Genomic DNA, 20,241 nt, shown 5'->3' on the forward strand with positions numbered 1-20,241 from the left:
AAAGAAAAAAAAAGGTACCAGTTTTTTTGTTGTATAGACTACCAGTTAGTAAATTTTACAAGTTTAAATAACATAAGAGTAGTAAAGCGGAAGCTTTTATGTATGCGTAGATATGAATAACAAAATTTTACTTTCCAAAAACCATAATATATTTTATTAAATCCGTTTCCTTCCAAAAACCCAATTTCACGATCTCTTTTGTTTTTTTGTCTTTCTGCCATCCTTTTTCTCTTCCTTGTCGTCCAACTGCTCCATATTGCGCCATATTTCTTCTTCTTCTTCTTCTTTCGCAGCGCGATTCTCTTCTTCCTTGATGACTTCTTCATCACGGTCGTTGAGAAGCAAAATGCTAGTAGGCATTACTTTAACGTACGCGTTAGCCAAATGATTTCGATGGACATCATAAACTCGAAGATGTCTGTCGAGACCAACGATAGCGACGAGATCGCCAAGGTTATGAATGCAAGACGCAGAGCCTTTAACACCTTGAAAACGCCCCACAATTTTCTTATTTATTGGGTCGAACACAATGACTTGGGCGCGCTTATCAGAAAAATACAACATATTTACAGAAGGCAAAATACCAACACGGTTGAGTTCAGATGTAGAGATATCGGTACTATAGATCGGTCGTCGCGCCTGCTTAGTATAATAAAATCTCAACTTTTAGATAGTTAGTAAAAAGTTTCAGAAAGCTTCAATGAAAATATACCTGTCCGTAATGAGTGATAGTAGCAAAATGAAAAGCTGGTGCTGAATCGTCTTCACTTTTGCCATCAATGGCGTTGAAGAGTTCTTCCGTAAAAACAATACCTGTAACCCAAACACGAACCCGAAGATCTAAAGCATTGTTTTTTACATTCTTTCCTTGGAAAAGACGAACAATCTTGCTTTGATCCCATAACGTCGACAAGTCAATCGAGGAAGAGCAGCTAGGGTTGCACGAATATATAGAAACATCGTTTTCCTCTCCACCAATAGCAAGGACACCAGCAATTCGTGGATGCAAGGTAGCACAGGACAACGGTGAAGAAACTTGGATCTTTTGTACTTCACCTAATTCCGGATTTCGGAACACGATTGTTCCACTACTCAAAGCGACCATAAGCCATCCATGAGCATATTGGAAGGAAACAATAGATGCATTCTCTACAAGTTTTTCATCCAATTGCCATAGACTGACTAAGACTGGGGGCTCTTTTCTTAAATCCCAGCACTCAATAGCAGCATTTTTACGAACGACGTAGACATACTATTTTGGTTAATATAGCTCCTGGAAATAATAAAGGAAATTTCTCAAAAGGACAAAATTATACATATTATGCTTTCCATAGCACAATTTGTTTGATCCCTGAAAAATTACCAAAACAAAAGGTATGCAATACATTTTCGTTCTCACAGAAAAATAAAATTGCGTTCTGTTTATCTAGCTTTCCAAAGCGTTGAATCTTAGGAGCTTCAGAATCTGGATTTGAAGCGTCAATTCCCTTTTTTAATTCAATTACTAAAAATCATCAGTATCAGCTAAAAATCCATAAAAAAGGAATCAAGTTACATTTTAATTGTCCTAATTCATCTCCACAAAGCAATTTCATGGTAATTTCCCCTTGTTAAACCAATTTCTCGAAAGAGGAAGATGTGTGCTGTGGGATTGCAGAACAACAAACCTCTTTTGCATAGATCACTGTGTCAGAAGGTCCAAAACTATGGAGAAAATGGAAATCAATAGCATTAAATAGATAAATAAGATTGTAGTGATTTGGAATTGGTTATAGTTACGCTGGAGAATAAGCGTATTTAAAAAACTTTGCGCTTCAGCCTGTATATATCCGCATAGAAAGTACCTTTCTCTCCGAAAAGAAAGAAAAATTTAAACAGAATGCTTTCAATAATTTGCTGCAGGCACCTGCGAAATCGATTTCACTAGTCAAGCAGGTTGAATGACATTGATGCTTCGATTATGCATCAGAAGGAGAATTCTACGACATATCCTTCTTTGCTCATGCAATTTGACTTTCTAAGCGAAAAGAGAACGCGATTCCGACTTGTGCCAAAGGAAAACTGTCGAAACCTGTTCGTTGAAAACCATACTACCAAATCCGCATTGAAACACTTTTATTTGCTCTAAGTAAAACCAAGTTCACTGTTAATGATAGTTGTAAACATAGCAGTGAAAGTCCAATCCTTAAAGAGAACGTATAGCGAAACCAATTGGAGATTGCATATCATTGTTGCTGAAGCTTGTGAGAAATTATAGTCAAAACATCGAAAATTAAAAGATTGATTTAAAATAATTTAACACTTCAAGAAATACTGGAGCTCTCAAGTTTATGCCGGATTTCAGTCCTGTTCCAAAGATTTGTCCTTCACACGCAACTTGAAAACAACAAGTATTCTCGCGTTTTGATATCCCAAAATGCTTTGGTTAGACCAGTATCGCCCAAAAACGCTCTCATCTTTAGATTACCATAAACAATTATCCGAGCGGTTGATTTCTCTGGCAGCTACAAATGAATTCCCACATTTATTAATTTACGGACCAAGCGGTGCAGGAAAAAAGACAAGGACAGTTGCTATTCTACGTGAATTATACGGCGCTGGTGCCGAAAAGGTGAGTTTCCCTTGACTTGTAGCAAAATCCGATATTGTGCTAATGCTTCAAATTAGTTAAAAATTGATCAGCGGACGTTTCTAACTCCAAGTAATCGTAAAATCCAAATAAATATTGTTTCAAGTTTGCATCACATAGAGATCACGCCTAGTGATGTTGGAAACTATGATCGAGTTGTCATGCAGGAGTTGTTGAAGGACATTGCCCAATCTGCGCAGGTTGATGTACAGGCTAAAAAGAGATTTAAAGGTAATGATTTATTTTACAGAAGCTTTTATATGGGTAAGCTAACGCAAGACAGTGGTGATCATCAATGTAGCCGATGAATTGACAAGAGATGCGCAAGCAGCTCTTCGTCGGACTATGGAAAAATACTCGAATAATATTCGGCTTATTCTTGTTGCTAACTCAACTTCTAAAATCATTGAGCCCATTCGCTCTCGTACATTAATGGTCCGTGTTGCTGCACCTTCCGAATCGGACATTATGAAAGTCATGTCCCAAATTCTCGCTACCCAAGAATTAGAAGCACCGGCTTCTCTTCTCGAAAAGATAGCTAATAACTGCAGTCGCAATCTAAGAAAAGCTATTTTACTGTTAGAAACCATTCATGCAAAGTCACCTCATAATCGTCAGTTAACAGACAATGGATCTCAATTACCATTGCCGGATTGGCAAACGTTTATAATCCAAATGGGGACTTCCATGCTTCAAGAACAATCGCCCGCTCGAATCTTGGTAGTACGTTCCATGTTATATGATCTTCTCTCTCATTGTATTCCGCCAAGCATCATTTTCAAAGAACTCCTCGGTTTCTTTTTACTGAAAGTGGATGCTAAAATGCACCCGCTTCTCATCCAGTCAGTTGCGAACTATGAGCATCGGGCTCGAATGGGTAATAAATCCATCTTTCATTTGGAGGCGTTCATTGCATATTTTATGAAAACCTATACCATGTACGTGTTGAAGTTGTTGTAAGAAAGATAGAACGATTACTAATTTACAACAGGCTGCTTTTGGGAATGGAGCTTCCTTCTCTATAGAGAGTTCCCTTTTTGCTATAGAAATATCTTACAGAAAACATCAATGTCAATTATTCTTTATGCTCAAAATACAAGAGGTGGTTTTTTGCTTCTACAAATTTAGTATCAAAAGATTAATGCATTTTCATCATATATATATAAAAAAAAGAAAAACATCATCTAATTTTTATACTTTTTTTCTGTTTTGTAAAAGCTATCTAAATGACAGAGCCTGCGATGGAACAAAACAGAACCAAGGTGAATCATAACATACTGAAGGGATATGAAAGGAAATCAAGTTGAAAGAGAATACCGAAATTGAATTGTTCAATTGAATATCCATAAGGAGCAATTACTTGATAAGAGGTGGATAAAAGATAGTTTGGGTATGAAGGCGGCAATATACCCAATGAGGGAATGAAAAAGGCCGCAACAACGAGTATCAAGGAAACGATTAATCCTGATTGAAAAAAGAGCGAATACTGTCTGCTAAAAAGACCATTACGACAGTTTGATACGCACCAAGGCCCATTCGTGGAACAACACCTCTGTACAAGCCTTTGATTCCATTGCTGTCGTAAACAGAACGGATCGTAGCAACGATTCCTCTGGAGGAATTTTGAGTACCATTGGTTAAGCTCTGCATTTCTACACGAGCGACTTCAACGGGTTGATTCCAACAACTCAACGCACCACCTGCTACGCTAGCAACAAATCGCTGTGCTGAGGTCAAAGGATCCGATTCTTTGCTTCCTGACAAGTACCGGATAGGTCGTTCGAAAAAGCGAGAAAGAGCAAAACGGCTACCCCAATTCGACATTTGACGAAGAGCAACGGCATTAACGCCTCGATTAATACCACGGATGCCCTTTTCCTTGTACAAATCGGTAAAGACGCGGAAAGTACTAGGGACACTAACCGCGGTGGCAGCTTGCTTGGCACGAGTGACTTCGGCGGTTTTCATGCAAGTACAAAGGCCCATGGTAGCATACGCTTGGGCAATACCACCGCCCATACCAGCTAAAGCACCGGCTGCGGTGGAAGAGAATCCAGCACGACGTCCCCAGTACTCCAACTCAGCCGAAGTGAAAAGAAGCACGGCTCCCTTGGTAGAAGCCTCAATCCAAGCCCAGGGAATTAACCCTTGATAGAAACCGAGGATGCCGCCTCGCGAAAGAATCGACTTTAAGACTTGCTCCATGGTTTGGGTACGGTTGGCTGCCATTTGGACCTTTTTTTGTTAGTTAGGACGTTGTCGCAAGAAGGAAAAAAAAAGCACAAAAACGATCAGGAAAAAAAAGAAACCACGCTTTCCAAAAAGAATGCCTTTATATTTCAAACATAAAAAGGAAACCCCCGTGGTCAACAGCCCATCGCAGCCCATTAGGAAGCCTTCTGACTCCATTGCTTTTTCCTAACGCGTCTTGTCTATGCAACTTTCAAATGGAAAACTTACCTTGGTCACTTCCAACGGATGACCCAAAGAAGAGGTTCTTAAAAATGGTTTAGTAAAAAAAGTCTCGATAAAATAACAAAGACATCAAGGAATCCTTTCAAAACCAAAAACAATTGAAATCATGAATCCTTCACCAATCAAATAATATCCAAAACATACTCAAACAAGTTTAGGCCTGCGCCCAAGAGCAAATTCGCAGCAGAAGTTTGTTTCTTTTGAATTTCACTCATTTTTGCATAATGTTAAGAAACACGATTCTTATTAAAGGTCCCTGAATCGGTGCTGTTTCTAGCAAACCTCTCGCCTGAAAAATTGGCTTAAGTTTGGTTCTTTCCAAGTTTTACAGTAGTCTTTGTTTTATATACTTTATATATAGAATAAGACGAATTCATTTTAGGTTCTTTGATAAAGTTCCGATATTGATTGTGTTTTAATCAATATCGGTACCATAGCTAATTGAAGCAAACAGATACGCACGGATGTAAACAAATAAATTTATCAGTTGATGGAACCGACTAGTGAATAATGACTCCAGAAGGAATTTTAAAAATAAATGATTGGTAAAAGAAAGAGGGAAGCTTAAACAAATGTAAACCAATTGAAATTGAACGGTTCTTTGTCAAAATTATAATCAGAAAATAAAAAACCCTCTAAATCATCAAGAAACGACCGAGAAACTTCCACAATGAAATCAAGAATAAAATTCGGAATCTAAAACTTCTATTCCCTTGCTGCATCTCATCTTAACAATGGTCCATGGATTCCTGCTAAATCTACTCTTTTACTCATTTTACAAAATAAAATGCTACATTCATACTTTACTTTATGTTTTCACTTGATTTGATTTGATTTGTTCTAATTTTAATTAATTTTATTTTATTTTATTTATTTTACTTGACTTGACTTGACTTGGTTGAGGTTTCTACTGAACAAAAAGTCATGGATTATTAAAACTTGCAAATGACATAAATCGTGATTTCTCTTTTTTTTATTTAAAATGTTGGACGTAACATACACGGCTTTGGGAATGTCAAACTCTTCTTCCATCGATGATTCACTGCTGGTAATCATTTTATTCATTGTTGGAAAGCGATTTGAAAAATTAGCTTAATGCACGAAAAAAAAAGAAAAACGAATCCATCATCTTTAAGCAAAGAAAGACACAGAAAAAGCAAAAACAAACAAACAAAGATGGAAATGGGAACATGATTCAAATAAATATTATAAAAAGAAAGCCAGAGCAGGTCGGAAGAGAAGCAAAAAGAAACGAACAAGAAAAACAACAAAGATCATTTTAACACTTTCTCTCATTCCATCTTTCTTTTAGCTTGTGTGTGTGTGTGTGTGTTTTTTTTTCCTTCCTCCTTTCTTGGTTCCCATTCATACTGTCTCATTCCAATGCGAAATTTCGTATGAAAGAAAAAGCCAAAAAAGAAAAATAGAAAAAAAAAGCACATCCAGTCAAAGACGAAAGACTCCTTCCATGCGGCCCTACTCTCTGCTTCCTTCTTTTTTTGGCACAAGGCACTCAATAGACCTTCTTCGACAATCTTTTAATCTATACTACATAGATACATCCCCCCGATTCAATTGGTCAGAGTAGATGACATTTATGCTTGTTCTTCGTACCAGAATATGCAAGCATTAAATCCTTAAAGCAGGCAATGCTTCTGCAGTCCAAGGACGCTCTGGACGAGGAGCTTTGAATACACCGGGTGGCGGCGTATAGCTCGGCAGCTTGGCTGGATACGACGAGTCATCTTCAAGAGAAGAGTTTTCGGAACGATTTGGTTCCATAGAGAGACTACGGAAAGGAGAATGAAGGGGGGCTGAAGTAGGCTCCTTGGCTGATAGAGAGGTGGGAGTTATAGGAGAATTGGAAATAAGAGGGACAACGCTGTCGAGACGGGGAAACCTGTGCGATAAATTTTTTTCTGATAAAGGCGAACTCGTTCCACTAAACACCTCAGAGGAAACTCTGCTCGATGGTTGAGATTCCAAGCCAAGCGCCTTTTCTTCAAAGAGTTTGACCTTTTTCGTATCTAAGGGCGACAACTTTTTGCTGCGATCATACAAATACAGACCAACAGCCGTCAATGCAATTCCCATGGCTTGGGTTAAACTCGTGGGTTGTCGAAACCACAAAATGGAAACGACAATAACAAAGATACGCTTGATCAAACTGGCAATCGAATAGGCAACGGGTGAAATGATGCTCAGTAGCGTAAAAGCAAGAATGTTTTGGAAAAAGTGGGACAAACCATTATGGAAAACGTTGAAAAAGACCGGCGATCCTATGACTGGAAGGTATTCGAATCCTTCTTGATGAAGCCAAACTGGAATCATCACAAGAAATGCCATACCGGAAGAGTAAAGCAAAAGATTTAATTTGTTATAATGGCTCTTCTTAGAAGCATTGCCATGCTTTTTGGCTTCTGTAAAGATTTTCTTACCGAAAATATTTTGAGAAACAAAAATAAATGTAGAAATTAATGCGTAAAACAATCCGCATAAATCCGCGGAAAGTTCAAAGGAACAAGCCAGAGTCACACCTAGAGTAAGCGGGACAAGAGAAAAGTAGGCTGTTGAGGAATATGAATGCTGAAAAAGAAATCGGTATGCCAAAACTGTGAAAAGAGGGGAAAGTGCCTTGACGGTGTGTACCGTGGATACAGGGATTCTGGTTGTTGCTAAACTACCAAACACATGTCCTCCAATCTGAAAAACGCTCAATGGTAGCGTTGTCGAAAGCACTAATTTTGAGGGCCTTTGGATTCCAGAGCCATTTCCAAAAAACCGCCGAATGAGCAGACAAACGGCGCTAAAAAAAGCAACGAAGCCGAATTGCAGAAAAGTTAGAGTGACGGGACAAGAAACATCGTTGAAAATGCTCTTAGAACTTGTATTTCTACCCCATGTTAGTAACAACTCTTTTCTCCTTCAAACAATCAGTCGTCTTCCAACACATACGTTACCGCACTACATAGGTACCATAGAAGACAGAGGAATATGAATCCAATCTTTTCATGGAACAAGACCTGTTCAATTTTCTCAGGTACAGACATAGATCCATATACTTCTAAACGGTATGAGGATTAAGGGGGGTTTTCAGAAGCAAAAGAGCTCTTTAAACTATTTCTGACTTTCTGAATGGAAAGAAAAAACTCCTCTGCAAAGATATTATTAGGTTTTGCTGCAATGAACAATCTTGGCTTTTGGATCGTCGCAAGTGGCTGATGTCAACAAATAGTGAGACACGCAGTGACACTCAAAAAGTCCAGTCAAGAAGTTGTAACAATAATAAATAGAAAAACGAAAAACAAAAAACAAATAGTCGCAAGGGATCAATACAGACGTGAAAGGCTGGCTACCACACACCTTGGTTGCAAAATATTTTTATTGCTGAAACTTCTTACTGCAACCGTTACTTATGGTTTTATCAATTCGTCGCTTGCCAGTTGCATATAATAAATGATCATTGTGATTTTATAACCATGTCATGAACGAGTCATCATAAATATACAAACAAATGTTTGTGAGAGATTATATTTTGACATCACGCATGTCTTCACTTCTATCAAATTTTTTGAGCCAGTTAGTTTCCAATAGTTATAACAGAAACGCAGAAAGACAAGATTTGCAAAAGCAAGCGTGAATGTCCTGCCGCAAGGAACTTTCAGAGTTCGTAGCCATGCAACATTCGATGCATGCATGCTTTTTTTATTTTTCTAAAAAAAAGGGGATGCGCTTTCTCTTTCATACATATCTACATGTACAGTAGACACATACATCAATCAAGTAAGTAATCAATGGTATAAAATGAACCCGTCCAAGCGATTGGGCCATAAACAGAACTCTTGTTAAAAAAAAATAAAAGAAAAATTAAAAATTAATCATTGATGAGTTTCGTAAACCATTGATGAGTTTTGTAAGCTGGTACGAGCGATTGTACGCTGAGAGAAGATGATTCGCCTAAAAGAATTCTCTGGGGAATTCAAAAATAAAAGAAGCCCGTTTGCTTACATCTACATCTATGTAGTCTTTTTTGTCACTCCTGCCTCTTGTTCTTGCTGAGCAACCTCCAAGGATCGAGCTTGCTGGCTCATTTTGGGAAGAATGAAAACCAAGCCGACAGACGCTAAGGACAACAGCATCATTGGACTCTTTAAAAGACGAAATAGAGAGAATTTTCTCGGTCCTTGTAAGTATTCATGCTTTTGCACGGCGCGAGCAGTAATGGGATGTGATGCACTGTTCAGGGCGGTTGTCAAAGATCTCTCTTCTCCGGCTGTCGTGTAATAAGCATGCACCTGAGATTCGTTTACGATGATATGGAACTGTGCAAAATCATATTCGACGCTTTCAAAACGCAAGTGGTATGTTCCACTCTCTATATTTGCAAAGCTGAATTGACCATTCCGTTGAACTGGTGAGTCCTTGATCGAGGTTTTCGAGCTTAGTTTTGCACGCGTATCGTATGGCAGATCTTTCCATCTTTTCATTACCATATTAGGAACGATTTTTCCCTCTACTGTTGCTTGCATCGACATTTGAACAAAGCAAACGAAGCATAACCCCAAAATAAAAAACAGTCTCATGATATGGTTCTATTCTAAAAAACAAAATACAAGCAATTCCGTCTGTTTTAGCAATTCAGCAACGGTTTTCAATTCTCTGAAACTTAATGCACCGTCAAAATTCTACTGCGATTTAAACCTAAAGAAGTACAACTCAAACAAAACCGATTATGATTGTTTGGTTTTATATTAAGCACACAAACGTTTCAACAATACTGTTTTTTACGTAGCAGGAAGCAAATAGGAAATCTCAAGAGTCTTCTTTCATAGGACGAAGAGCACTTTCCATGCTGCCAATTAAAATTGCGACTTGTAACGAAGATCACTATTTCCGACAGGTTGTAAAGGCATAAGGAAAGACTGTGCTGGGTAATCTAAATAGAAAAGTAATTGTACGGCCTTTAATCCTTCACATTTCATTATCTTGGCAGTTTTAGGGATTCCTCATGAGCCGTGCTTACGAAGGGGCAAATGCCTCAAGCGAAAATGAAGAGGACGTGTATCTGGAAAACGATGTCAGTAACGTTGGAAGAAAGCGTTACAAAACAAAAGAAGAAGGTACGTTTGTGAATTAGGTTTGCAAAGTCATTTAATCATCTTTATTAACGGGATGAAAAGGATACTATGATTCAGACTCTGAAGAAGAGATAGCGATGAAAAAGCCCCAAAACGACGGTGATGCCTCAGACATGTTTTCAGAGTCATCTGGAGATGAAGGAAAAGCAAAGTCCGATAGAGGAGTGGAAGAGCAAGACCCCTCGGAACGACTTGGTCAACGGGGCCTGTCTTCTCGCAATGAACTAGACGATGAGTTTGAGGAGGAGGATGCAAATGCACAAGAAAAGTTACGTTATGAAGACATCGAAGGTCAGGAAGATGTTTCAGACTCACAAGGTTCCGATTTTGAAGAAGAAAACTCGAGTTTAAGCAAGTCAAAGGTCACGCCGTTCAATTTAAAAGAAGATATGGAAGAAGGTGATTTTGACGAAACTGGAAACTTTGTACGAAAGTCCAATGACCCACATGATCAGTATGATGCTTGGTTAAATGGCGATGTTTCTTCCAAACGGAGCATCACTGCTGCAAAGAGAGCAGAGTTTGCACGAAAACAACAAGCTCATAAGAAAATGCTTTCTGACATGGAAGAATCAAAACTACTTCCTTTTCACACTGTCCCAGAGGCATTGTCTTTTCTTATTGTACGAATGGAACCAGACGAAAATGTCCTAAGTTTTCTCCAGAGACAAAGCATCAATGGTTCTATGACAACTCGTGCCAGAAAGCAAAAAAAGACTACAGAAAATCTTTCACCGGAACGTCAGTCAGCCGATGAATATCGTAAACAGCTGATTGAAACCATAACAGGTTGTATCACCTTCCTAGAAGATCGAATAAAAATGGAGAGCTTGTACTTGGAAACTAAAGAGGCTTTACAAAGACTTTTTCAACGAATTACTCATGAAACTTGGAAGCCGCCGACAGTTGATATGGAAAAAGCCTCATTTTCCTTTAAGTGGGAAGGGGATGAAAATATATATGGGCCTTATTCTGCCTCCCAAATGCAGGCTTGGGATAATCAAGGATATTTTACAAATGCAAAGCTAGCAGCTTTCATTTCTACGTCTCCAGAGAGCGGTTGGATGTTTCCACAAAACGTTTCTTATTTGAGTGAAAACTCAATCTGAAATAGTGTTTACTTTCTGTTTCTTGGTTAACTTTTATTTATACTACAGCTGCGCAAAAAAAAAAGCAATTTTGTTTTCATGAATACATTTTGCGACATAAAGCTGATACGGATACCCTATTCTATTAAATACAGTTTTCATCATTCTCCAACCTCTAAGTATATAAATGAAATTCAAAAAAAAAAGGAACATTAACGAATTTAGTCTTCTTGCATGGATGCAGCATCTTCAGTGGCAGGCCATTCGGTTTCGGCAACATAGTTCTTCTCATACTCTTCCAAGTATTTCACACTTCGGCTTTGATCCAAGAAAAGGTCATAAACACGTTTGATGTCGGAGTCTTCAATGGTAGCACTTTTGCGCTTCAAAGCAATTTGATTGGAAGAAGAAATAAGAAGTAACGCATATCGAAGACTAGTTTCGCGTCCGATGGACGCCAAATAATCCAAAGCAGAAGGCGCCATGTCAACGTCTTCTTCTTGACAACGAATATGCAAAATTTCTTTGACTTCCTCATGAGAGTAAGTTTGGGTGGAAATAATAAGCATTCTATCTAAATAGTCCACAGGGATACCATGAGGCGAACGGTAGTTGGTTCCACGAATTCGAGTGATACCTCGATTAGAGGCCATGATAACTATAGGAGCAAGTTCATCTTCCAAAGCACGGTTAAAAAATGAGAAGCACTCAATGTCAAGCATATGAACTTCGTCTACAAACAATACACCAGGAGAAATCTCAGCTTTTCCTTCTTCTCTCCATTCGCTAACCTTGGTGTTGATTTGTTCACGGACTTCTGGTTTGATCTCACCGGTATCACCAGCAAACAAAGCTAAGAATCCTTGAGTTCGAGAGTTAATGACATCAATATCATGAAGGGAAACAGTATGAACAAGTTCCTTTCTCTTTTGAATTTCACCTTGTGGACATTGAACGAAACGAGTGTCTGCTCCCATAGCATCGTAGTCGCGAGCCCTTGTGAATGAACGACCTAACTTTGTGACTTTACCCATAGACTTGTCAATCGTTACAACATCACCAGCCAGAACCTTTTCTTTTGTCAAAGCATCAATCATTTTTGTACCCAAATCATATACCGTTTCCATATCCGTAGTACGAATTGTAAGTTTACCTTGCTTATTACCACCAGTGATCGAACGATCAATTTGGACCTCCACGACTTCACCTTCGATTATCTCTGTTTCTTCTTTGATACGAACGCCAATGCTTTTCCGGAGTGCTTGTAGTAAAGCTTCAGTCTTTGACATTTCCAAGGAATACACTTCACTGGCAGAAAGCGAGACAAATGGAGTACCTGAGCCAAGAGTTTGGGACATAGCCATTGCGATAGCTGTCTTACCAGTTGATGGTGGTCCAGCCATGAGTATAGAGCGACCCGCAATTTTTCCTCCTTGGATCATTCGAAGAATTACACCTGCAGCTCGGCGAGCCTTCACCTGGCCTACCATTCCATCGCTCGATTCTTTTGGCTCTAAATTGTCATTTAAGCCAATTCCTTTAATATGAGAATGAGCTCCTACTATAAAAGATGAACGTTAGCATTGGACTTGTCTGTTTCATGAGTATACTGGTTCAAATTGCAACCAGCATCAAAACTCATGCTTATAGATGGATATGTCACTTACATCTTTCCAACTTTGAGGTTTCATTTTGAGAACTAACAGAAATCGACATTGCTACTGCTGTTTTGGTTTTTGCGAACTGCACGCGTTCAATCAATTCTAATAGGGAAAGTGTATACTGAGGTTTAGCGTAATATAGGACGTTATTTACAAGTACCTTATTCGAATTCAAAAGCTGTCTTGGGTTATTAAATAAAAAATAATAATGTTAGAAAAAAAATAGTTAGAAGTGAAGAAAATAAGATAAAATTCAAACGAGTGACTTATTTTTAATATACAGTATAAAGTACAAAAGATCTGTAATAGATATCAGCACCTTAAATTGGAGGATTACTCCAATGAAGGAAAAAGAGAAAAATCGTTGACAGCCTCCAGTTCTTCATTTACACATAGCTCGTACGTTTCAAGAGAAACGGAGAAATCTTCTGGCGCTCTTCTTGCTAAATGGGAAACAGTGTCTTGCGTATCGTGTTCCAAGCCTAATTGCGAATGAAATCTTCGAAGCTCTTCAAGTCGATCAAATCGATCTTCCAAATCATCGTTGGCCTCTAAAAGCTCTGAACGATTTTCTATTAACACATCTTCTGTGTTTTGCTCTATCTCGTCGTCGGAAACAGAATTAGTTTCGTGCGTTGCTGATACAGGTGTTGGGACATTTCCTTCCGCAATGCCGACTGACTTGGTAAGGGAAGCTGCTTCCATGTCGGAGGAAATACTTTCGTTTAAAGGATTGGTACCGTTCGCTTTCAATGGCTCCATATCTGTGTTAATACCAAAGGAAGGCTTTGTTGAAGGGATAAAACGTATTGGATTTCCAGGAAGTAGCTCGGGTAGGACAAAACGATCTAAAGAAGGGAGTTCATCAAAATCATTCCAGTTCACTGGAAAACCATCATCATAAATAATATCGGGAACTTTTAAAGGTGGATTATAATAAGACGGACTCCGCCGACCAGCGGCAGAGGATGAAGTTAAAATATATTCATAAGGAACCTCTATCGTATCAGAGCTACCACACTCAAGTAAAAGCATGCGTTCACTTGCACGATCTTCAAGAATACGACCCCAAAAAACATCACCTCGAGCAAATTGAGCAGGTACAGGAAGCCCCAAAATTGGAGGGGGAAATAACGGATGATTAGATGAATGAAGGTATACTGGCTCAAATTGGGAAAACTCGATATTAGAGTTGGTCATCTCTTGAGATTTTTCAATAAACTCGGAACGGAATTTCGAATTCCATAAGGTAAACAATGGTAAAGATGTAGAATTACTGTCTTTTTCTGTAGTAGGGGACGGAGACGGAGATGGGGACGAAATGGAATTCGTTGCCGGGGAATAAGTTTTTTTATCATTTTGACTTTTATGTATTCCATTCCACCTGGCATTTTGATCAGGCTGCAAATTATTTTTCTTGAACGGATTAGATAAAGGTAAGAGATCTTTTTGAGTCGTTTTATGCGTGTCGGTGAGAGAGATATCTTGATAGCAAGCTTTCTTGGGTTTGTGTATGTGCGGCCAATTACTTTTTGAAGAAAAGGCTGATTCAGTAATCCCAAGTGACCATATGTCTCCATGCAAAGTCGAGGAATCATGAGCATGGAAGGCAAATCGCCGTAAAGCAGTATCGCCAAGACAAAAAGCACTATGATAAGAGCCAGGAAACGTAATTAACATTTCATTTGCACGAAGTACAGTCGAAGAAATATTTATTCCACTTTGGGCAAGTGTAGAAGGAGGAAAAAGGATATTTTGATGCAGTAAAAAATCTGCGCATCGCCAATGCTCATTGGGCGCAAGCTTTTCTGCCAGTTTCTGAAACACCGATGCTTGAGAAGACGGAATTAAATACCATTGTAAAGGAGCACCTCCTAAATGAACATGAACAGCATATAATTTATTGGATTCAATCCGCCAAGGTAACGTTGTTTTCCACTTCCCAGCAAACGTTTTACCAGAGGTCGGCCATGTATTCTCAGGAAGACTTGAACGTAAATGAACTCTACTTTCCAAAGCACGGCGAGATGGAATACCAAAGATTATACGATCAGTATGATGAGAATAACCGTACCACAAATTATCATGTGTAAGTGATCGCCAATAATAAGCAATAGCCTTTGAGATATTGTTTTCAAATTTTGGCGGCTCTATAACAGTAGACTGCGCTTTGGAATTCGACTGCGCGATTGCATCTGATACAAGTTCAATTTCAAAGTACTCTCCTCTTCGACGAACAGTTTTTTCCACCCAAACGTCTATTTTTTTATCCAAAGAATTACCATCCGAGGAGGTATCCCAAGGTTTTGTAATAGAATCTGGTTTTAATACTTTAATCGCTCCATATCGCTCTCCTAGATCACGAATCTCCTGAAAAAATGCCTCCATATCTGAAAACTCTTCCGCGCTCTAAATTTTTCGTGTTAGTATATGGGCACATTCTTTTTTTATGATGTTTTCAAATACATACCGGTTTGACGAGCGGAATTCCATCAGCTCCCTCGACAACATATTCGAATTTGCACGAAACGCGTTCTCCAGTTTGATCACTTGTCTCGACCGGTTTGCTTTTATCATTCTCTTGCATAACAATCCGAAATTAACCGACTGATCGCAAGTTTTATTTTCCCTCTTACATCCACTATATGGTGGCTTTTGTTGAAATTTCCTTTGCTTACTACTGACTATGTCACGGGATACAATAAACCACGCAATTAAGTTTTGTGCAGCACACCCGTATGGTAATGTCACATAACGCACTTCACACGAGCTCACCAGCAAACAGAAGATTTTCAGTAAAAAGAAGAAAAGATAAGGAAAGAGAAAGTTGTCTGTATTAAAATGATCAGAATGTAGCTTTCTGTCTAATATCGAAACAGTGTTTGCTTCGGTCTACATTAGGATTTTGGTCGTAATCGATCTCTATCGTTCTTGGTTCACGAAGGTTTTCGTCAAAGCCGAGCATCCATTATTCATTCTTTTTTAAATCAAATATAAGAAAGAAATTAAATATTTTTTAAAATACTAGTTTACTCTTATTTCTTTGTCGGTGAAAGGGACCTCCTTACCAGGGTTTATGTACAACATCTTCAGTCAACTACCATCACTCTGGGAACACTTACTTGCCTAAGTAGGTGACGGCGTTGACGACTTGGTTTACTTATTTTATTTTAAATTAATTTATCTAGAACTTTTTAATTCTTCCAGACGACTTCTAATTAGTCATCCCAGAGTTCATGTTGAATTCTGCATAAATACTACCTACAACGCTGATTCGGGTCCTTTCGTCAAGGTTATAAAACTTTGAAACTTCCTCTATTCAAATCGACTTTTCAGTGACGTTTCAGAAGATGTCTTTCCTTTCTCGGTTTGCTTGGCGGGCTTGGAAGCCACAATCCATTCCTCTCTTTGGTGTTATGAGATTCCATTGGAATCGTAATTTACCAGCACTTCATGCTCACATGCCATCTTCTTCCCCATTTCCATCTTTAAATTCTCGACTTCCTCTCATTCCTACCCATGGTTTCAAAACAAAGGCTTCAGTGAAAAAACGTTGTTCCAGCTGTTATATGGTACGTAGAAAAGGTCGTTTGTATATTCTTTGCAAAAAGCATCCCAGGCATAAAAGTAGGCAAGGATAAACAGGCATTTATATCTACCTAGGGTTCCATTTCATACTTTACAAAACTTATTCGTAAAGCTAAGCTTTTTGACCGATAGTTTGCAACTTTTCTTGTCTTTTAGGATTCCATTACTTCTACGTATCCCTCAGCTTCTTTGAATAATTATTATTAGCTAAATTCTAATCATCAGTTCTCGTACTGAGCACATCAATAAATCATGATTATGTTGTTGAGTTTGCGTATAGTCTATTCATTCGAACTGAGCTCGGCCGTAAATCTTTCGCCGAGTCTTTCATTCTCCTCGATCACACTCTGGTTTTTTTTAATTCGAGCTAAAAGGTAACGAGCTCTTTCTTTCATGCCAGATTCTAAGTTCCCAAGGCCCTTTAATAGCTGTAATTCTTCCTCATCATTTCGAATAGCTGAGGTACAAAGGCCTATAATGGCATTGCATCTAGCCTGACTCATAGATGCTCGCAATATAGAGTCATTTATTAGCTGTTGAAAAGCCGTAACATACACAGGCTTACCGGCAAATATCTTGTCAGGTCTTGCATTCACAGTAGTGATCGTAATAAGTTCGTCTTCTTCCAACGCACGAACCGCGTCGTCACAGCCTTTAAATAAAGGATCAAGCATTAATTTGTGATATGGGACATGTTCACGCTGTGATAATAGACTTATCAGGATCCATGCTTGTTCCGAAGTGTATATCGGTTTCTTATCGTTACCAAAAGATAATGAATTTGATCTTAAGAAACTTTGAAGAATATCTGAAGTGTTTTGACTAATGATACCGCCAATCGCATCAGATACACTTGAATTATTCACTTTCAGGCGTCTAGCAACATAATCTAGGTCTCGAAGTCGACCACCTATTTTAGGTAGCTGTTTCTTTAATTCTTTCTCAAGCTTCTCTGTTTGCATTTCTTCTGGTATCGAATCCAAAACATAACGTCGCGCAAGTGAGGGATCAGCATCACCTAACAGTAAAGTACGGTTTTCCCAACCGCCAACATACTGCTCTAAAGTTTTTGTACCTCCTATATCTGGCGTTAACATTAAAACATGCACAATACCCTCTTTGACCAAATTTCCAGCCCATTCTGCGATCATGCGCTGCATTGGGTTGCTTAACTTCCGTAGTTGGAAGTTATCAAGAACAACTATCGGCAGTCTATCTGCATGAACTTCTAAATACTCTGATTCATCGAGAACATTACTATGTTGGGTATTTTCTTGCTCCCCTAAAGCCAGCTTGCGAAGCACGGCTTGTGTAGTGCTAAGGATTTGTCGAACCTGACCTTCTGAGGACGAAACAATTCCCGTTTTCTGACCGATAAGACCCTGGGCCGCCATATCGATCATAGAAGATAGACTATTTAAGAAACTAAATAACGGGAAATATCCCGTTTGGCTTGCCAAGGAACTCACAAACATTTCCTGACTGGTACCGGAAAATAATCTATCGCAATCGAATAATAAAACATGTTTGCGATCTCCAACCGCTCGATCTACCAGATCACGCTTACCACTTCCTCGGGGACCTTGGACGACGATAAACGAATGCAATGCTTCGTCTAACCACTCTTGTAATTTCTCGCAGTCCTTTTCTCTTGTAGTCCATATAGGGGTTCTGTCTACTGAATCGTGATCTTGGAACGAACTAAAAACAATGTCACGGGTCTTTTTTACCAAACTGAAAAGTCTTATGTTGCGAAGTGTTTGTCCATGTACAATATTTGTCTCTACAAAGAACCTCCGTATTGGATCGAATAAAGAAGCTGTAACAACTGTTATTAAGGCAGCAATTAATGGAATTGCAAAGCGCGGGTGAGAAACCAACCAGTCTTTGAGAGACAAAAATCGATTGGTGTGTTGGTATCGCATATGAAACTTTGTATCTTTCATTCGGGTTCCATGCATACAATTTAAAGCAGCAGTAGCGGCCCTTAACGAGGAAAACTTTAGGATAGCACGCTCTTCAGTTACAACCTCCACAGAACGCAATTTTCCATAGTTTCGGAAAATACTGTAAAGCTTTTCCTGTGATAAATTGGGGCCTTCGAAGTTTAGGACGATTGTCCGAGCAGGAAATGCGTACAGGTCCTGTAGCCAAGGTCGTCCATGAACAATATGTGGAGTAGGGGTAGAGAAAGGATGTAGGAGTGATGTGATAGGGCGTTCTTTAAATGCTGTACGAAGGGTGGTAAATATCTGTTCAGTATCCTCAAGAGTCTCTGCATGTCGAACCTTTAAAAAAGCACCTCCATCTTGCCAACGAAAAATAATATCTTCCAGATGAAAAGAGGGAGAAGACGGAAAAGCACGCTGAATCTGGTTACGTAAATTCTTTTGAAAGAAGAACGCAGTATATCGCTGAACATTGAGGAACGTGGGTGTATTTACTAAATTATCCAAGAAGAAGAGGCATTCACTTTTATCTAGAGGGATATGGCCAATGTCATGTGCAATCAAAGAGTGCGCTGCTTTGTGAAAAAGGAAGGGCGGTTTTACCGCACGAAAGCGATTCCCATTTCTAAACAAGGAAGAAAAGAGCAAACTCATACTTCAATCTCTCAAAGCGTACTGAGCACGCCTACGCGTAAGCTTACGAATAGTAAACAACGTATATAACAAATGAATTCAGTTTATAAGTATGCCCGGATAAGCACCTTCAATGTTGAAAAATTGTAAAGCAAAGCAAAATCTAGATGATGTATGCCCAAAACATCGTGTATCGAGGAAAGATTGTTTCGCGGTAAATTGCGCTATCCTTCGGTAAATCCAAAACATTCAACATTCGCAAAAATAAATATAAAAACAGAAAAATAGTACTAATGATAATAATAATAGTCTTGTCATGATCATGTTAGTTATAAACGAAACCCTTTCAAAACAGATCCTTTTCGTTCGTCATCAATTGGAAAGTGTGCAGCATACGAAAGGGCCCCAGTCGTGGCAGCATAAGAAGCCATCGTCAAGGAATCATTCGTAGCATCTCTTCATCACATTATGGTCTAAGAAGCATTACAAAATACCAAAAATAAAACCTGAAGGATCCTATCCTTGGAAATCGAAGTCACTCATTTCTTCGTAGAATTCAGAGGCATCTGCATTCGTGACGTCTGCATCCAAATCCACATCCTGCGTTTCTTGCTCATTTGGCTGAGGAAAATCATCGCTCCTCAGCTCTTCCTCATCAATTTCTGTGTCCACATTGCCTGCCTCGGCCTCTCGCTCTCCGAGTTCTGCTTGTTCCTGCATAGTCTTATTAATCCCAATGGGCCGTATCCATTGAAAGCCATATTGCTTAATGGAAAGTTCCTTTTGTATCTAGTCAGCAATACAATGTCACGAGGAATCATACGACGTAAACAAACCCACAAACAGACGTACCTGGTTTTCAAGATTCAACTCATCTTTTTCTAGTTCTTTCATAGACATTTCAAACGGACTATACCACAATTCATGGGCGGTAGACGCCATAAAAGACATAAACGACATTGTTTACTTGATGGCTGCTGTCGTATTTGTGTTCGCGGCATGCCATGGCATGGCATGCCTAGAATATGAGTTTGTTGCTTTGGCAACACCATGATGGAGTCATGATATGTAAACAAACGA

At 39.0% G+C, this 20,241-nt stretch overlaps 11 protein-coding genes across 11 annotated transcripts; 3 read left to right on the top strand and 8 right to left on the bottom strand.

Annotated features, from left to right (window-relative positions):
- Nucleotides 1-186: 186 nt before the first annotated feature.
- wdr74 (ribosome assembly factor, WD repeat protein Nsa1/Wdr74) lies at nt 187-1,595 on the bottom strand (the record flags this gene model as incomplete). Its single annotated transcript, XM_056179677.1, has 4 exons — nt 187-663; nt 713-1,252; nt 1,386-1,504; nt 1,556-1,595. The coding sequence occupies 4 exons, from the start codon at nt 1,593-1,595 to the stop codon at nt 187-189; spliced, it is 1,176 nt and encodes a 391-aa protein (XP_056035401.1).
- An 821-nt stretch (nt 1,596-2,416) lies between these two features.
- rfc5 (DNA replication factor C complex subunit Rfc5) lies at nt 2,417-3,654 on the top strand (the record flags this gene model as incomplete). Its single annotated transcript, XM_056179678.1, has 4 exons — nt 2,417-2,611; nt 2,668-2,860; nt 2,913-3,567; nt 3,621-3,654. 4 exons carry the CDS (start codon nt 2,417-2,419, stop codon nt 3,652-3,654), a joined length of 1,077 nt encoding a protein of 358 aa, XP_056035400.1.
- Nucleotides 3,655-4,087: 433 nt separating this feature from the next.
- On the bottom strand, nt 4,088-5,319 carry yhm2 (mitochondrial carrier, tricarboxylic acid Yhm2; the record flags this gene model as incomplete). The annotated part of the gene is made up of 3 exons (XM_056179679.1): nt 4,088-4,864; nt 5,090-5,126; nt 5,249-5,319. The coding sequence occupies 3 exons, from the start codon at nt 5,317-5,319 to the stop codon at nt 4,088-4,090; spliced, it is 885 nt and encodes a 294-aa protein (XP_056035403.1).
- A 1,414-nt stretch (nt 5,320-6,733) lies between these two features.
- pet2 (Golgi phosphoenolpyruvate transmembrane transporter Pet2) lies at nt 6,734-8,154 on the bottom strand (the record flags this gene model as incomplete). The annotated part of the gene is made up of 2 exons (XM_056179680.1): nt 6,734-7,997; nt 8,060-8,154. The coding sequence occupies 2 exons, from the start codon at nt 8,152-8,154 to the stop codon at nt 6,734-6,736; spliced, it is 1,359 nt and encodes a 452-aa protein (XP_056035402.1).
- Nucleotides 8,155-9,120: 966 nt separating this feature from the next.
- Nucleotides 9,121-9,687, bottom strand: emc7 (ER membrane protein complex subunit Emc7; the record flags this gene model as incomplete). Its single annotated transcript, XM_056179681.1, has 1 exon — nt 9,121-9,687. One exon carries the CDS (start codon nt 9,685-9,687, stop codon nt 9,121-9,123), a length of 567 nt encoding a protein of 188 aa, XP_056035395.1.
- Nucleotides 9,688-10,112: 425 nt separating this feature from the next.
- Nucleotides 10,113-11,351, top strand: lin1 (U5 snRNP subunit Snu40; the record flags this gene model as incomplete). The annotated part of the gene is made up of 2 exons (XM_056179682.1): nt 10,113-10,224; nt 10,285-11,351. 2 exons carry the CDS (start codon nt 10,113-10,115, stop codon nt 11,349-11,351), a joined length of 1,179 nt encoding a protein of 392 aa, XP_056035394.1.
- A 200-nt stretch (nt 11,352-11,551) lies between these two features.
- Nucleotides 11,552-13,046, bottom strand: rvb2 (ASTRA/Swr1/Ino80 complex AAA family ATPase Rvb2; the record flags this gene model as incomplete). Its single annotated transcript, XM_056179683.1, has 2 exons — nt 11,552-12,891; nt 12,998-13,046. The coding sequence occupies 2 exons, from the start codon at nt 13,044-13,046 to the stop codon at nt 11,552-11,554; spliced, it is 1,389 nt and encodes a 462-aa protein (XP_056035213.1).
- A 278-nt stretch (nt 13,047-13,324) lies between these two features.
- Nucleotides 13,325-15,578, bottom strand: jmj3 (histone demethylase H3-K36 specific, Lid2 complex subunit Jmj3; the record flags this gene model as incomplete). The annotated part of the gene is made up of 2 exons (XM_056179684.1): nt 13,325-15,400; nt 15,462-15,578. The coding sequence occupies 2 exons, from the start codon at nt 15,576-15,578 to the stop codon at nt 13,325-13,327; spliced, it is 2,193 nt and encodes a 730-aa protein (XP_056035214.1).
- Nucleotides 15,579-16,341: 763 nt separating this feature from the next.
- On the top strand, nt 16,342-16,786 carry rtc6 (mitochondrial ribosomal protein subunit L36; the record flags this gene model as incomplete). Its single annotated transcript, XM_056179685.1, has 2 exons — nt 16,342-16,563; nt 16,736-16,786. 2 exons carry the CDS (start codon nt 16,342-16,344, stop codon nt 16,784-16,786), a joined length of 273 nt encoding a protein of 90 aa, XP_056035211.1.
- A 74-nt stretch (nt 16,787-16,860) lies between these two features.
- SOMG_00893 (mitochondrial RNA-binding protein) lies at nt 16,861-19,182 on the bottom strand (the record flags this gene model as incomplete). The annotated part of the gene is made up of 1 exon (XM_056179686.1): nt 16,861-19,182. The coding sequence occupies one exon, from the start codon at nt 19,180-19,182 to the stop codon at nt 16,861-16,863; it is 2,322 nt and encodes a 773-aa protein (XP_056035212.1).
- Nucleotides 19,183-19,677: 495 nt separating this feature from the next.
- On the bottom strand, nt 19,678-20,121 carry apc15 (anaphase-promoting complex, platform subcomplex scaffold subunit Apc15; the record flags this gene model as incomplete). The annotated part of the gene is made up of 2 exons (XM_056179687.1): nt 19,678-19,941; nt 20,014-20,121. 2 exons carry the CDS (start codon nt 20,119-20,121, stop codon nt 19,678-19,680), a joined length of 372 nt encoding a protein of 123 aa, XP_056035217.1.
- Between the last annotated feature and the right edge of the window lie 120 nt (nt 20,122-20,241).

This window comes from Schizosaccharomyces osmophilus, chromosome 1 (genome assembly GCF_027921745.1).
Source record: "Schizosaccharomyces osmophilus chromosome 1, complete sequence".
NCBI classification, from domain to species: Eukaryota; Fungi; Ascomycota; class Schizosaccharomycetes; order Schizosaccharomycetales; family Schizosaccharomycetaceae; genus Schizosaccharomyces; species Schizosaccharomyces osmophilus.